This window comes from Heloderma suspectum, chromosome 1 (genome assembly GCF_057233095.1).
Source record: "Heloderma suspectum isolate Gila_16-S chromosome 1, 16-S_ref, whole genome shotgun sequence".
Classification (NCBI taxonomy): domain Eukaryota; kingdom Metazoa; phylum Chordata; class Lepidosauria; order Squamata; family Helodermatidae; genus Heloderma; species Heloderma suspectum.
Genome location: NC_139458.1, coordinates 121,699,448 through 121,716,156, shown reverse-complemented (window position 1 = coordinate 121,716,156; position 16,709 = coordinate 121,699,448). Strand labels below are relative to the sequence as shown.

Below are 16,709 nucleotides of genomic sequence, written 5' to 3'. Positions count from 1 at the left end.
TTCAAACGTGCTGTAACTTAAATTTGAAAAACTTCTACTTTGATTCCTACTTAATAATGAAGAACTAAAAACTACAATTCCCCTTCATGGATCACTGCCTTGTTGTGGCAAAGGGGCTTGCGTAACTCAGTGAAGCCATAAGCTATGCCGTGCAGGGCCACCCAAGATGGACAGGTCATGGCAGAGAGTTCTGACAAAATGTGGTCCACTGGAGAAGGAAATGGCAACCCACTCCAGTATTCTTGCCAAGAAAACCCCATGGAACGTATCACAAGGCTAAAACATATGACGCCGGAAGATGAGCCCCTCAGGTCGGAAGGTGTCCAATATACTACTGGGGAAGAGCAGAACCTTCTGAGCCTCCCTTGGAGGTAGCACTCGGAGGAAGGCCTCTGATATTGATTGTAGTTTCTTGGTAGGTTCAGGTTGGGAGAGGCGTGCCATCAGGTATTGCAGTCCTGAGCCATGTAAGGCTTTATAGGTTAAAACCAGAACCTTGAATTGGGCTTGGATACAGGCAGCCAATGCAAGCTGGCCAGAATTGGTATTATACGCTCAGATCTCCTGGTCCCAGTTATTAATCTGGCTGCTGCATTTTCCACAAGCTGCAGCTTCTGACCAGTCTTCAAGGGCAGCCCCACATAGAGTGCATTGCAGCAATCAAACTTGGAGGTTACCAGAGCACAGATTATGGAAACCAAGTTATCCCTGTCCAGCATAGCTGAGCCACCAGCCAAAGCTGGTAGAAGGCACCGTGCCACTGAGGCCACCTGAGCCTCAAGTGATAGCCCCAAGAGAACCCCCTCTAAGCTACTAACCTGCTCCTTTTGGTAACAAGCAGTAGGAAAACACAGGATGGCTACACACTGAAGATGACAACATCTGGAGCCCACTACCTAGGGAGGTGGTGGGCTGTCCCACACTGGAGGCATTCAAGATGAAGCTGGACAGCCACGTGTCAGGGATGCTTTGACTTGGATTCCTGTATTGAGCAGGGGGTTGGACTCAATGGTCTTATAGGCCCCTTCCAACCCTACTATTTATCCTATTATTCTATGATTCAAGGGGAATGTGACTCCATCCAGAACAGGCGGAGCACCCTCCATCTGGTCGGAAGAACCACCCACCAACAGCATCTCAGTCTTGTCTGGATGGAGCTTCATTTTATTAGCCCTCATCCAGTCCATTGTTGTAGTCAGGCACTGATCTAGCACATCCATAGCCTCTACCTGATGAACTGGTTCTGCCCTCCAAATCCCCACTCTTGAAGTTACGTTTTCTTTACAGAAAACAAAACAAAACACGACACTGTTGTGGCTCTAAAACACACACTTGCAGTTAGCTTGTGAAACATGAGTATCTCCCACATCTTAAAATGTCATACGACTTTCAAATATGGTAGAAATGGATTTCAAAGACCATGGAAATAAGTCTGTCAATTAGCATAACATTATTTCTACTTGGGTCAAATTGAGCAGGGGGTGGGGAATAATTCTGTGGTTCCCACAAGTACAATGATGGATCATCTGTGCAGGCAGTAGTTAAAGGGCCAAAGTAGACATAACACAAAAGATTCACAATCAGGGTTTCCTGTGGGTTCGGCTTATTATTGTGTGAGCATTTGTATGGTTTTTACTAACTAGCAATCCCATGTGGCTGCTTTGAGGATCAGGGAAGTGGCACTCTCTGAGAGTGGGAACTTTGTCTTTTCTTTCCATACCCTTACCCAGTCTAAGACAATCCCTGAATTGGCATTAGTTCTGTGGAGCAAAGGAAGGAAAGAAAGAAAGAAAGAAAGAAAGAAAGAAAGAAAGAAAGAAACTGTTTTTGCAAGTAGAGACATGTCTTTTACCTGTCTTCCTCTGCTCCCATGGAGGTCATAATAGCTTGGGAGACAAAAGGGCCCTTGTTCCAGCTCAGCACTTCATCAACCTTCAAAGCAGCCAGGCAAGGCTGCTGGTTAGTACAAAAGTTGTCATCAAGGATCTCCTGAATTGCACGTAGTTTGGCCCTGAGATGGCTCTTGCAGCCAGCAAAATAGCACAGCACACACTTTCCATCTACTAGGTCACCCTTGGGATATCCATTTGAGGCGTCTCAGGAGAAGGCCTCTGCCAGAAACCTTAGAAAGCTGCAGCCAGTCAGAGTAAATACACTATTGGCCTAAATGAACCAGTGTTCTTACTCAACTCTCTGGAGCTAGGCATAACCCATGTACATCAGGGGCGCTGAACCTCTTTCAGCTGGAGGCTGCATTCCAGTTCTGGGAGGGGCCAAAAGCAAAAGGGGCAAGGCCAAAGGCAAAGCCCCCCCCCCCCAGCTCATTTTAGCTTAAGGCTCTTAATTCAGCCTTAGGAGAGGCATGTCAGCCTTTTAGAATGGGGAAAAAATCAGGCAAAAGCTAGGAAACCATCAAACCTTTTGGGCACCAGGCCTAAGGTTCTGTACTCCTGATATACATGTTCACGTCCACACTCTCCAGTGTAATTTTTAAATGGGAGGGTATCATAAATTGACTTGAGCAGGCACTCATCTGGTAGGCACCCCAGCCGGGTCTCCTCTCTCAAGCTAACCCCCTAGCCAAGGCCTCATCATCCTGGTCCCCTCCAGAGGTTCTGGACCAACCCCAGCAAGCATGGTCAGTGGCCAGGAACCTTGGGAGTTGTCGTTCAAAACCTTGGGAGGGCACCAGGTTGTGGAAGGCTGCTCTCGTCAAACTTACTTGTAAGCCAACTGTTCCATGGCCTTTTAAGCCATGGAATAACTGGTGGGAACACCTGCTCTTTTGTCTCAAAATGTGGCAAGATAAGCATAGACCAGCAGTGCGGATTCAATATTCTCTATGCACTTACGCATGTTGACAAAAAGATCTGTCCTCATTCTGAGAAATCCCCAGAATTAGGAGCAAGGCAGTATGAAGGGGCAATGGTTTTCAGCAATGGTTCTTCTCCAAGCAGTTAGGTAGACAGGGTAATCCCCTTGCAGTGCCATTCATCTGAGAGTTGTGATGAAACCTCAAGGCACTGACCATGGAGCAAGGATAGAATTAAGCACTAAACATTTACTAAAGAGATGTTCTCTAGGTCTGTGTGTACTGGTGCATTGTTTTCTATTTTCTAGCAGAGAGTCCTTCAGGTTACTGTATTCCTGGTCTGTCTTCTAAACAATTTTTAAAGCCCTCTCAAAGGAAATCGACTTTCCTTCCATTTTTGTTATTAAAAGGATAATCATCTAAATCGCAAACAGCATCCTCCACAGAAAGCAGAAATGGATTTAGTGACAGCACCTATGAAATCTATGTGCAGTAATCGATGCTTGATATTTGCAGTGTGCCCGCAGTCTTGTCACATTTCCTTTTATGTTTGTTGTTCAGTGTCCTGGAATGAATCTTTGTACATTTCCTGTGTGTAAGCTGGAAGTTGGCTTGTGGAAGGTGTCTCTCTAGTAGAAAAAAGGCATTTACAAAAATGGAGGATTGCTCCACTGACAGCTATGAGTGCTTGGAGGATTGTGTTATGCCTGTGTGACTTCAACCCTTTAAAACAGAAGCAGTAACCAGCTTATTCATTGACTACGCTAAAGCCTTTGATTGTGTGGATCACAACAAACTGTGGCAAATTCTTAAAGTGATGGGAGTACCAGACCACCTTACCTGTCTGCTGAGAAACCTGTACGAGGGTCAAGAAGCAACAGTAAGAACCAGACATGGAACAACCCATTGGTTCAAAATTGGGAAAGGAGTACGACAAGGCTGCATATTGTCACCCTGCTTATTTAACTTATATGCAGAGTATATCATGAGAAATGCCGGGTTGGATGAATCAGAGGTCGGAATTAAGATTGCTGGGAGAATTATCAACAACCTCAGATATGCAGACGATACCACCCTAATGGCAGAAAGCGAAGAGGATCTCAAGAGCCTCTTGTTGAGGGTGAAAGAGGAGAGTGCAAAAGCTGGTTTGAAACTCAACATTAAAAAAACGAAGATCATGTCATCTGGCCCTATCACTTCCTGGCATATAGAAGGGGAAGAAATGGAAGCAGTGACAGATTTTACTTTCTTGGGCTCCAAGATCACCGCAAATGGTGACTGTAGCCATGAAATTAAAAGACGCTTGCTCCTTGGGAGGAAAGCTATGGCAAACCTAGACAGCATAGTAAGAAGCAGAGACATCACCTTGCCGACAAAGGTCCGTCTAATCAAAGCTATGGTTTTCCCAGTAGTAATGTATGGCTGTGAGAGCTGGACTATAAGGAAGGCTGAGCGCCGAAGAATTGATGTTTTCGAACTGTGGTGCTGGAGAAGACTCTTACGAGTCCCCTGGACTGCAAGGAGGTCAAATCAGTCCATCCTAAAGGAAATCAACCCTGACTGCTCATTGGAAGGACAGATAATGAAGCTGAAGCTCCAATATTTTGGCCACCTAATGCGAAGAGAAAACTCCCTGGAAAAGACCCTGATGCTGGGAAAGACTGAAGGCAAAAGGAGAAGGGGACGGCAGAGGATGAGATGGCTAGATAGCATCACGGATGCAATGAATATGAACTTGAGCACGCTCCGGGAGAGAGCGCAGGACAGGAAGGCCTGGCGTGCTATGGTCCATGGGGTCACGAAGAGTCGGACACGACTGAACGACTGAACAACAACAACTGCAATCCTCACTGTTGCCTGCTGGTGAGTTAAGGCACTGTCAATTTGGTGAAATCAGATAAGATGGGCAACTTAAATCTGCAGACTCAAAACAGGAAAAAATAGAAGTAAACAGGAAAATCTACAGGCAAAATGTTGCAAAATGGTCTGAAGTCTCCATGCCGGCTTCTGAAAACAGCATCTTGGAGCCAAACTAGATGTGATGCAATGCCAAACACACTACTTGAAGTGACATGGCTGGTTTTTTTGATTGGTGGGAGTGGGTGGGGGATTTTTGCTAAGACCACAGCATAGAGGGAGAGGGTTCTCGCCAAGAATCCTGTCTTCCCCTGCTGTGGTCCCAGCGAAAAAAATCACCCACTTCCCGCCTTCCAGGGATAATAATCGCCATGGGGGGGATTTTCAGTGGGACTATGACAGGGGAGGAAAGCTTTTAATCCCTGTCTTTGTGGGCCTGACAAAAATCCCCTCCCTTGTAGCGGCTATTAAGAATCAAAAAGGCAACTACAGCACCTGAAATGATACATTTAGTGTCATGAGTCTGGATTGGTCTTTGGACAATAGGAAGTCTCAAAGAGATCCTGAAAAGATGATGGGAGGAACTAGAAATGACACTTTGGTTTTAGGAAAATAAAAGTAATGCTTTTTACAGGAAGTTGGAGTTTTCTGTTTCCTCAGGAACTGAAATCAGCTAAACACTTTCTGACATTCCTGCAGTAGATCTAAGGTTTCAATTAAGTGTGCTGCAGGGTGGGGGAGACCATTTTGATACAGACCATTTGATACAGACCATTTTCTAGTCAGAGTGCTCATCTCTTACTTTTCTCTTGCCTTTGTCTAATAGTCTTGTATTGCTTACACATTACCTCTTTCCCCCAGAATAAACATCATCACTCTGTTTTGTATGGAGACTCCAGATGACATTGCTCACAAGCTGTTGCATTCCAGTATTTTCCATGTTATCCTCCTCTATTTTTTCAGACGTGATTTGTAAATGTGTGTGTGTTAAAACACAATTGCACTGTCCAGTGTGGACTGGCAAAGAGAACACTTACAAAGGTTATTGTCCTTAATTAGAAGCTTCCTCCTTGCCCCTTTCATATAAAGCAGCTTCTGCTCCTGTAATTAGTTTCTTCCTGTTCCCTACTGGCACTGGCATTCCTGAATTGCCCCTTAATTAGTCAGTTCCTGTTCCCTAGGGAAGGGCTCAAATTGTTCATTAACTGTTTGCAGATAGAGCAGTTGCTCATTAATTAATTTTATTTCTTATTATCACAATTGTGAAATTGTAGACAGACAGGAACTAATTCAGGAGTATAAGATGCTATAAAATAAAAGGGCAAATGGGAAGCTACAGTGACAGGGAGAAGAAGGACCCTTCCATAAGGGAACTTATTTCTGAGTAAATATATAGTAAGTTCTTGACTATGTGGGTGATGTGAAGATTTGAGGCCTACAGAGGCAAAAAGAAAAACAGTCAGGTTTAGAGACCTGGAGTTTATGTTGGGAGGGGTATCCCTCAGAGGAGTAGTTTCATTTCCCCAGTTAAGTTTCATTTCTTCAGGTTTGAAGCAGTACTTTCAGTTTTGAGGGAGAAGGGTATAAAAAGAGAGTGGGAGAGCCAGTAAGTCAGTCAGGAAGAGCAGAGCCTGAAGAGGGAGCAGGAAGAAGCAGCCTGGAGAAGTCTAAGGGAAGGGGAAGTTTAGAAGAAGGAAGCTGGGACTCTTAAGGAGGCAAGAGATCCTTACGGAGTTGTTCAGGGGGTCCAGGTCATAAGGGCAACCCTGACAGGTGAATACTGCCAGAATTTTATGGGAAATAAAGTAGTCTATTAGGGCGCAATCCTATGGAGACAGACATCAGCCTCTAAACGCAGAAGCAATGCAGGGAGGCTGGAGCATGGAAGCAATCTTTGCCTCCGTGCTCTGGCCACCCTGCATTTTCTGCTAGACACACAATTTCACCCACCTTGCCAGGGACTTTGGAGCAGGGAGGCTGTGTGGTGCATAGAAAACCTCATAAAGTGGCTTCCGCGGTCTCCTCACCTCCCCATCCCCTTTTTGCCCCCTCCACGCTCCATTTCCGAGCGCAGAGAAGTAGCTGGCACAGAAAGAAGGGGCGGGGGTGGTGGTTCTCAGAAACCAAAAAATCCTAGTGGTCATAGGACTGCTCCCTTAAGGGCCATGTAGAACCACCTTTTAATTCCTCATCTATCTGACTGCAGAAAAGCAGTAGGTCAGCACAATAGTAAAAGAACCTGCTGTGGAAGCAATCTTGGACTTCATGATATGGTATAAGGTCTACCTTTTAAAAAAATATGCTCTACAATTACAACTAATGACCAGATCATCATCACATATTTCCAACATGATCCAGTACTACAGTTAAGCATTTTTAAGTCCCATTAGGACTTTAAAATATGTTGGTTTGGCTAAATTATCTGCTGCGTTGTTGTTGTTTTTAATGTTCTTTTAACTGTTTACTGTCCCCAGAGATATCTGGGATACTGAACGTTTTCAGATACTTAATAAAAAAATAAATGATTAAACTAGCTTTCTGGGATTTATGGACAATATGAGTGCCAAAATTATTTTAATAAAATATATACAGTGTAATCCTATGTTTAGTCAGAAATGTTGCATTGTGTTCAAGGAAGCTTATTCCCAATTACGTTTGTTTAGGATTGCAACTTAAATATTAGTTAGAAACATCCTGTCACACTCAAGAAAAAGTTATAAAGCAAGAGAGCTAATAGCAGAGAAAATAATCAGCAGGGATGGATATTGGTATTGTGCCAAAAATTTCTCCCAATTTTCCCCACTGTTCTCATGTGATTTGATAGAAAAAATTGCTTTCAAAAAGAAATTCAATGGAGAAGAAAACTTTGGAGAAATTCTCATGGGTTGGGGTTGGGTTTCTTGTGCTTACCTTAGTTAGAGGAGGTGGTCGAGGAATATAAGTGTCATGTTTTTCATTGTGTAATCATCTCTCTAGAATCTGTAGCCTCCTCAGCTTCCCACACTTCAATAAAGCCCAGGGGAAGATATCATGAGGTAATTCCTCCCACAGGGCTTTTTCAGATCAGGAAGCACAGGCAGCCTGGGAAGCTGCAGAGCAATGGAGAGATGTGTAGTAGAAAGAAAACACACACACAAAGCACCCTCGGCCACCTTGAAGTAATTTGTTGTTGTTGTTCAGTTGTTAAGTCGTGTCCGACTCTTCATGACCCCATGGACCATAGCACGTGAGGCCTTCCTGTCCTCCGCTCTCTCCCGGAGTGTGCTCAGGTTCATATTCATTGCATCGGTGATGCTATCTAGCCATCTCATCCTCTGCCGTCCCCTTCTCCTTTTGCCTTCAATCCTTCCCAGCGTCAGGGCCTTTTCCAGTGACTTTTCTCTTCGCATTAGGTGGCCAAAATATTTGAGCTTCAGCTTCAGTATCTGTCCTTCCAATGAGCAGTCAGGGTTGATTTCCTTTAGGATGGACTGATTTGACCTCCTTGCAGTCCAGGGGACTCATAAGAGTCTTAGGTAAACTCAAAAATGCCTTAAAAATACATTATAAAACACCCTGAGAATGAGGCAGAACAATGGAAGTCTCTTTCATGGGGCAAGACAACTTTCAGGAAATTGGAGGACAGATTTAGGCACAGCACTAGCTGCACATCCTCCATGGAGTTAGAGACAACACTGTCCCCTCAGACCTGCAATGTGGATGCGAAATGGGGGCCAGTCTGCCAACACAGTTGATGGTTGCAGTGGTAAGACAAAGAACAAAAAAAGAAGTTATTCTACAACCCCTGCCGATGGTGAGCCCTACCTGTGAGAACCTGTTGAGGATTTCTCCTCTCCCAAATTTCTCTGCCCACAGATACAGTGCAGAATTTCAAGAGGCTGATTGCACACAGCTCTAGTAGATACCAAGTGCAAAGAAGACAGCCATAAATGCTACTTGCAAAAAAACTCTGACTCCAACCTAAACAAAGGACAGTGTTTTATCACCTGGTATTTAGTGTCAAAGGGAAAAGAACAAAATCTGTTTCCAGCAAGCATGCAGGTGAAAGCTCAAAGCAGAGATATATGGCTCAGTACTTTTCCTTTACCAAGAGAGAATAAAGAGATAAAAGCCAGAAGACAGTATTTTCTTAGTACAATCTTCTGTTGGTTATCCTAGTAAATTGGTAATATGTAGTACCCTTGAACAACAATGGCTTTTCAGACTTCACATAGGCCAAATTTTGCCCAGAGGTTTCATCAGTAAAATAGGTTATTCTACTTAATTACATGTTAAAGAGCATTGCCATATATACAGTTACAGAGAGAGTCTCAGCTCCTTCCAATACACAAACATAATGGAGGGCATTAAATTAACTTGCAACAGGGAGCAGGACACAATCCAAAGAGCTATCATGCATACTGATAATGGTATATGTATATGGAAGCCTTGCAGCCTGATCCTATGCATGTTTACTCAGAAATAAAAACTGAACTAAATGGGCCTTACTTTCAAGTATGTACACCTAGGATTTCAGCTGAAAAGTGCTAGCTAAGAATAGAGAGGTCCATATAAGACACCATATAACACACTTATATGGACACTAGAGGTCCATGTAAGAAAGGTTTTATTGTATTCCTATACTGAATTTAGGATATGGACTTACGGGCTGTCTCGTCGCTCTTCCACTAAAACAGGATGGGAGGCAACAGGTCAAATAGGAGGATGACAGATTTACAGCACTGAGAGCTGGTGTAGTGCAGTGGCTAAGAGTGTGAGATGCAAAGTCCTTAGTTCAAAGCCTCATTGTATTAGATGGGGAGCATCCTATAACTGCAGGCAGAAGGCTGAATCCCTTAAAAACCATGGTGCTTTGGGGAGGGGACAGAGGTCAGTGCTAGTGCTCCTGCTTTGTATAAAGAAGGTCCAGGCTTCAGTCCCTGGCACTTCTAGTTAAAAGGATCAGGTAGCCTGTAATATGAAAACCTCTGTCTGTGACCCTGCAGAGCTGCTTCCAGAGTAGATAATAATCTGTAGACCAGCTTTCCCCAACTAGGCACCCTCCAGATGTACTGGACTACAGCGTCATCATTCCCAGCCAAAGTGGGCATGTTGACTGGGGTCAATGGGAATTGTAGTTCAACACATCTAGAGGTTACCAGGTTGGGGAAGGCTGTTGTAGACAACAGTGGCACTGCTAGGGCCAGAGTGAGGCGTGTAGGTCCAGGGTCCTGCAGCCCAGGAGGGCCCCCAAATGACCCCACAGACAGGCAGCAATAGCGGCAGGGCAAGGCTTGGCATGCAGTAAAGAAAAGCTAGCCCTGCTTCAGCCAGTCCAGGATGGAGCCACACATCATTTTAAATCACAGTCTTTGCCCAAGGGTGAGAGTGTTGCGTGCCCCCTTTGGGGTAGTGGAGCAGAGAGAAGCCTGCCCCTGGGGCCATTATTTGCTGCACACCCCAAAGCAGTGTCTGATTGGTTCAGCTGGCAGCCATTCTTACAGTTGGGAAAATACTATGACTTAAAATGGCGTGCAACGGCAGCCTAGAATGGCCAACGCAGGTCTTTGCTTTACTGCATGCCAAGCTTTGCCCTGCCCCTACTGCTGCCTGTCTGGGGTTACTTGGTGCCCCACCACCACACCTACCAATAACTGCTCCTGCTACTGGTAAGGGGGCAAAAGAGAAGAGATAGGGAGGGAAAAAGGGAGGGAGAAGACTGAGGAGGAAGGGAACAAATGGCGCCCTTTTCCTATCTTCACCCCACCCCACCCCACCCCACCCCAGACATTACACAGAGGTTGTTGGGTGGACTGGAGCTTTGCTCCGACAACCTTTGTAAAATGTGCTTTTAAAAGGAAGGGAAAGGAACCTGTTTGTTCCCTTCCTGAAAGCTACTAACTGACCAGGAAGTGGTGGAGAAACAGCAGGGAAGCAAAACAGTCAGGGCAGTGCCCCCGCCCCCAAAGGCATCTTGCCTAGTGCCTCCCCCAAAACTAGCAACACTACTGGTAGACAGCGGCTCCACACTGTCCTAAGATGGATGAATAGTCTGAACTGCTATAAAGCAGCTTCCTGTGTTCCATTATCTCTCAAACTCTGTCCCATTTGCTACAATACTCCTCACTCAGTTGTTTTAATAACTATTGAGGTAATGTCTGTGATATACTTTCAATACTAAAATGCTGTGTAATGGCTGAGATTTATTGTTGATATGCAATTCAAATATTTCTGCCAAGGCAGATAGTAGTAGATTTTAGGAAGAAGAAGAAAAATATTTTTTTTAAACTGTCCTTACATGACATATCTTATGTGAAATACTAATACCAAATACCTGTTTAGCTTTCCCTTGTAATACCCCAGTGAAGAAAATTCCAAACTGTGCTTAGAAAGCGTTTTTCTTCACTAAACTGTTCCAATAATCAAAAAGTTTCCCAAATTTTCAAAACCTATATTCTGAATTTTAAATCCACTGCTTCTGTCCTTCTTGTATAAAATGAATGCCAATAAGCACCAATGAATCTTAAAATTAAATGAATAAAGATAACCTGAGTTTTTCTTTTACTACTCTTATCAGTACCCAAGGATAAAGAGATACAACTTAGTTTCTGTGAAAGAAATAATACTTGCAACCTGGCCCAGGGCAGGTTCACCGGATCGCAACCCTACAACTTGGTGGGGTTTTTTTCCATGCCAAAGATCAGCCACTGAACATATGGAATAATAGAGAGAGAAAAGACTTGGGGAAGTATTTTTTGTGACTAGGAGAATACTGAAATTGCCCATTCTACAATGGGACCCTAGACTGGAGGAAGAGGATTTTACACCACCTGAAGCTGGGACTTTATTTTCTGGGTTCAGGGTTCATTCCCTCCAATTACAAGGTAAAGCTTGGCTTCAACTGACTTTTTTTTTACCTAGTACAGCATCCAAAATTATCTCCAGCTTGGTTAATAGTTTCTTTCTATGATCCACTGGTAAAGGGTGCCTGTGTACTTCACCCAGGATTTAAACATGCCTGAGTAACAGTGGAATTTTATATTGCCAAAATGGGGGGAGCCAACATTTCCCCCCTGTCTTGCTCCCAGCAACCTAGCTCCAGGTCCAACCTGTAACCACCACATAACCCGCAGAGCCAAATCTGAATGTCTGCTGACCCCTCCTCCCCTACTTCATCTTGGGACTCTGAGCATGCAGACACTGGCTTCACCATCAAGTGAGGGTTCCCCCCTTCTCCATTTGTAACATCTTGGCTGATGAAGAGATTTGGAAATCTCAAAAGTTTGCACATTTTTGTGAACTGTTGATTGGCCTAAAAAAGATATTACAGTATATGGATTTGGGAGTGCTTCTTATTCATCCATTTATTACATTTCTATACCACTGAATACCACCAAGCTCTCTTGGTGTTTGACATAATAAAACACAATAAAAAAGCCTTTAACATTCAAAAATGTAAAACAGTTTGAAAACAAGATTTAGACTGATGGCAGCTTACCCTCTGTAAGGGTGGGGGACCTATTAAGATGGGTCTGCCCCTGGAAGCTAATGGATTGGGATGGTTTCCAGAGGGCTCGTCTGGGTGGGGCAGGTTCAGCTGATATGGCTGGCTCTCCTGTCAAAGTCCTAGTTCATCTGTGGAATACAGAAATGGACCAGGTGGCTGACCTGGTTGCTCCTGAGCACCCTCTCCTGTTTAGTAGAGTGCCATGGTAGAACTCATACAGCTTCATGAAACAGGCGGGGAGAAAGCTTGAGCACAGATGGAGGAGAACTCCCAATGGATGCAATCAAACTCTGGTGTGTGCCCATGTTTGAGCTTATTCAGGGAAGGTGGGGTGGCAAAGAAATATTTCATCTCTGACTCCACTGTATCCTCTGTGTGTCATCCAGGACAGCTTTTCACAGTTGTTCAGGGCTTATTATACGCTGGCCTTAAGGCGGTTATCTAATGGCCACTGTTCCAGGACAAAAACTCTTATATCCACCAGGACTTGGACTTCATTGTTATAGCAGATGAATCAGGTGATGTATCCAGAGCACAGTCATCTCCAATTTTGTTGGATGAGTTTCGATTGAGGACATTAACAAGGTGCTTGGAGTCCTTGGGTAGGTTCATGAAACTACTTCTTTGCCCCTTGTGACTTATGAAATCTGGCAGGGAGGAAACAACCAGCTGGGCCAAGGAGGTGATTACTGCCTCCTTGCAAGAGGGAGTGGTTCCAGGCCACCTGAAAGAGGTAGCGGTAAGACCACTCCTGAAGAAATCCTCTCTGGTCCGGAAGATCTTAACAACTTTAGGCCAGTGGCAAGTGTTTCTTTCCTGGTAGGGTCCTTTTGTGGGTGATTGCTGATCAGCTCCAGACACTCTTGGATGAGACCAATTATCTGGATCCATTTCAGTCAGGGTTTAGGCTAGAATTTGGCACAGAAATGGGCTTGGTTGCCCTTTATGAGGACTTATGTTGTGAGAACGATAGGGGAGTTTGAGACCCTGTTGATTCTCCTCAATCTCTTGGCGGTTTTTGATACCATCAACAATGATATCCTTCTGGGGCAACTGTCTGAGCTGGGAGTGGGGGATACTGCATTGCAGTGGTTCCGTGCCTACTTGGATGGCTGACTCCAGAAGGTGTTGCTTGGGGGATATGGCTCGGACCATGGATCTCCAGTTGGGGATTCTGCGGGGCTTGGTTCTGTCCCCCATGCTATTTAACATCTACATGAAACTGCTGAGTAGGATCATCCAGCGTTTTGGAAGATGTTGCCATCAGTATGCTGATGACACGCAGATCTATTTCTCCTTTTCATCCTCATCGGATGAGGATGTGGATGTGCTAGATCGGTGCCTGGCTGTGACAAAGGCCAGGATGAGGGCTAATTTATTATTTTATTTATTATTAAATTTATTAATCGCCCATCTGGCTGGTCACCCATAATAAACTAAATAAACTAATAATAAACTAAAACTCAATCCAGACAAGACTAAGATGCTGTTGGTGGGTGGTTCTTCTGACCGGATGGAGGGCACTTGTCCTGTTTTGGATGGGGTTGCACTCCTGTTAAGGAGCAGGTTCGTAGCTTGGGGGTTCTCCTGAAGTTGACTTTGTCACTGGAGGCTCAGGTGGCCTTGGCAGCATGGAGTGCCTTCTATCAGCTTCGGATGGTGGAGCAGCTACACCCCTATCTGTACAGGGATAACCTGGCTTCAGTAGTCTATGCTCTGGTAAACTCCAAGGCAGATTACTACAGTGCACTTTGAGTGGAGCCACTCTTGAAGGTGGCTTGTGCAAAATGTGGCAGCCAGATTGATAGCGGGAACAAGAAGGTCTGAGCATATTGCACTGATTCTGGCCTGATTGCACTGGCTGCCTGTACATTTCCAAGTCCAATTCAAGGTGGTCTTGACCTGTGAAGCTTTACACAGCTTGGGACCACAATACCTGATGGAGTGCCTCTCCCAGTATGAACCTACCCATGCACTACAATCAACATGTGAGGCCCTCCTCTGAGTGTCTCCTCCAAGGGAGGTTCGGAAGATAGCAACAAGGGAGATGGCCTTCTCAATGGTGGCCCCCCAACTGAGGAATGCTGTCACCCGTGACATCCCTATGATGCCAATATTGTCATCTTTTCGGCGCCAGGTTAAGCCTTTCCTCTACTCCCAGACATTTGACAGCATATGATGGGGCATTTCAGTTTTTTATCACGTCCTGGTAGTTTCATTGTTAATTGTTTTTAAATTTGAATGTTAAAGTTTTATATTATGTTTTATCATACTGTGAACCGCCCAGAGAGCTTTGGCTTTTCAGTGGTATAGAAATATAATGAATGAATTTTGAATAGGGTATTAATCAAAACTGCTCAGTTACTGTACTTGTACAGTTTTAATTTCATTTGGAACTTCCACCCCACCCCCAATTTAGTGCTAAGGATAAACAAACTATGGGTTAAATAGACATACTGATGGAAGGGGTACATTTTTATTGCTCCCTTCCTTCAAGGAATTTGGAGCAGCACACATGAGGCTAGCCCATTTTATCCTCATATCAATACTGTGAAGCAGAATTCAGTCAGCTTCATGGCTGACCATAGATTTGAACCCAGGTCTCTTCCATCCGTCTAGTATTCTATCCATTATATCACACAAGGGGCGGACACATATTTGCCCTCAGTGTATTTATTTATCTAGTATAGCTGGATACATTCTAGATTGAAATTATTATCATCATCATCATTATTAAAAATTAAGCTGCTCAGATGGCTACACAGAGAAATTACTGCCTCTGAATTGGTCTTCCTTAAATCATCCCTATTTTTATTTTTGTCAGTCTAAAGGATGATTATTAGCTGCGGAGTGGGGATGGGCGAGGGGAGCAAAAAGAGGCAAAAATAAAGGTTGGTGGTTTCTCTGCGTTGTCGTGACTCGTGAAGAGAGTCAGATATCTGTAATGTAATAGCACATCCTTTACACATATATGAGCTATACAACACATGTTGGCAGCATCACCAAAACATCCGTGCAGCTCTTGAGAAATCCTTCCTGGAGAAAGACGAGTACGGGGGGCGGGGAAGGGGGGGGGAAGACGCTAGAGAAAGGGGAGAAGATGATGGGTCAGACCTCTTGCTTTCCCCGCCGCCCCCCGTCAATTAGACGGTGCCGGCGAGCCCCAAGGAAAGGAATCAACAAAGTCACGCTTCCTAGTCACATGTCCAATGTTTTCATCCTATTGACTTTCCGCAAGGGTTTTTTTTTGGGGGGGGGGAGCATGTAAAGCAACAACCCGATCGCGATGCCTTTCCCCCTTTCCAGTGCCCCCCCCCCCGCCTCCGCCTCCGCCATCACCGCCACATTTCCAGCAAAGGGGGGAAAGAAAACAACAAAACAGAACAGGGACTACGGATGGAAAGAAAAACCGAGTCTAGTTACCAGCACCTATGATGGAGACAGGATTATTAGCGTTGATGGGATGCTCTTGTCTGTCAAAATAAGAATCCTGCAACGATCACAAAGTCGACTCACGTATTGCAGGTCTCCCCATTTTCCACCTGCCTTTTAAAAAAAATCTTGCGATTATTAATCTGGGAAAAAAAAGTCACTCAACTCACCACTGTCACCGGCGACACCATGATTGCTGAAGAGGCTTCTTTCTGCAGTCCTTCGCCTTTGTTTATATAGCCTGATCTGACTCTGGGGTGTCCAGAGCTTCCCCTTTAAATAGGATTAGAATGTATCTATTTTTCTCAATGCCGATTGTTTTCTCGGTTCTTTTTTAGAACGCCGTGACGTCACAATAGCCGGAGCGAATGTGCGGAGGGAAGAAAACTGGGGGCGGCACTTGAGCCGCTGCGTTCCCACCCCTCTTGTCCTCCGCTGTAGGCGCTCTCGAGTAGACCCTGTGCGTAAGGGGAGGGGACTGTTCTAATGTGCAACCCGCCTTCCTCTACAGTCAGAAGCTGTCCTCCTCCGTCCTCAATTAACCAGAATATCTACGGATCCAGTCCAACCAGATTGTGTCCTTTTTTCCTGGCTCCAAATTTCTGCCATCATCCCTTCAGGACAGTGTTTGCTTACGATGTTTTCACTTGAAAACGTAGTGAAAGTTGGCAAGTACCAGCATCACACAGCACCATGAGCAAATCAAGAAAACAAACCATGTCGATGCAGAGTTCGGAAAATGCAACTATCACTAAGAGTGCGGTTCCTATACATGTCTACTCCGAAATAAATCCCACTGTTTTCAGCTTCCAGGAGGTAGCCTTGTTAATTTATTGCAGCAAAAACAATGAAGAGTGGCACCTTAAAGACTAACACACTTAGATATAGGACTGCAGCCTAGATTTCTAAAGTGATATTCACCACGGAGCTGTGTCCCATCTGTATTTCTTATTCAGTATCACAGGAAATCCTAGCATAAACTTGTTGGCAGAAGTGGGGAGAGAATAACATTTTGGCCCAGCATCTGTATATCCTAATTCTATGCATGTGTACTCAGTCTTTTCCTCTTGAGTTCAAGGAGCTTACTCCCAAGTAAAAATGTAATGGAGTTATTTACATGGC

At 44.6% G+C, this 16,709-nt stretch overlaps 1 protein-coding gene across 2 annotated transcripts in view; it reads right to left on the bottom strand.

Moving 5' to 3' along the window:
* TMEM86A (transmembrane protein 86A) overlaps positions 1-15,840 on the bottom strand; it is a 92,311-nt gene extending 76,471 nt beyond the window's left edge. For both annotated transcript variants that reach the window (XM_084855400.1, XM_084855391.1), the window contains exon 1: positions 15,758-15,840. In XM_084855400.1, coding sequence (XP_084711526.1) covers positions 15,758-15,778 — 21 coding nt within the window. In that variant the 5' untranslated portion in view covers positions 15,779-15,840. The remainder of the gene's footprint in view (positions 1-15,757) is intronic.
* Positions 15,841-16,709: the final 869 nt, after the last annotated feature.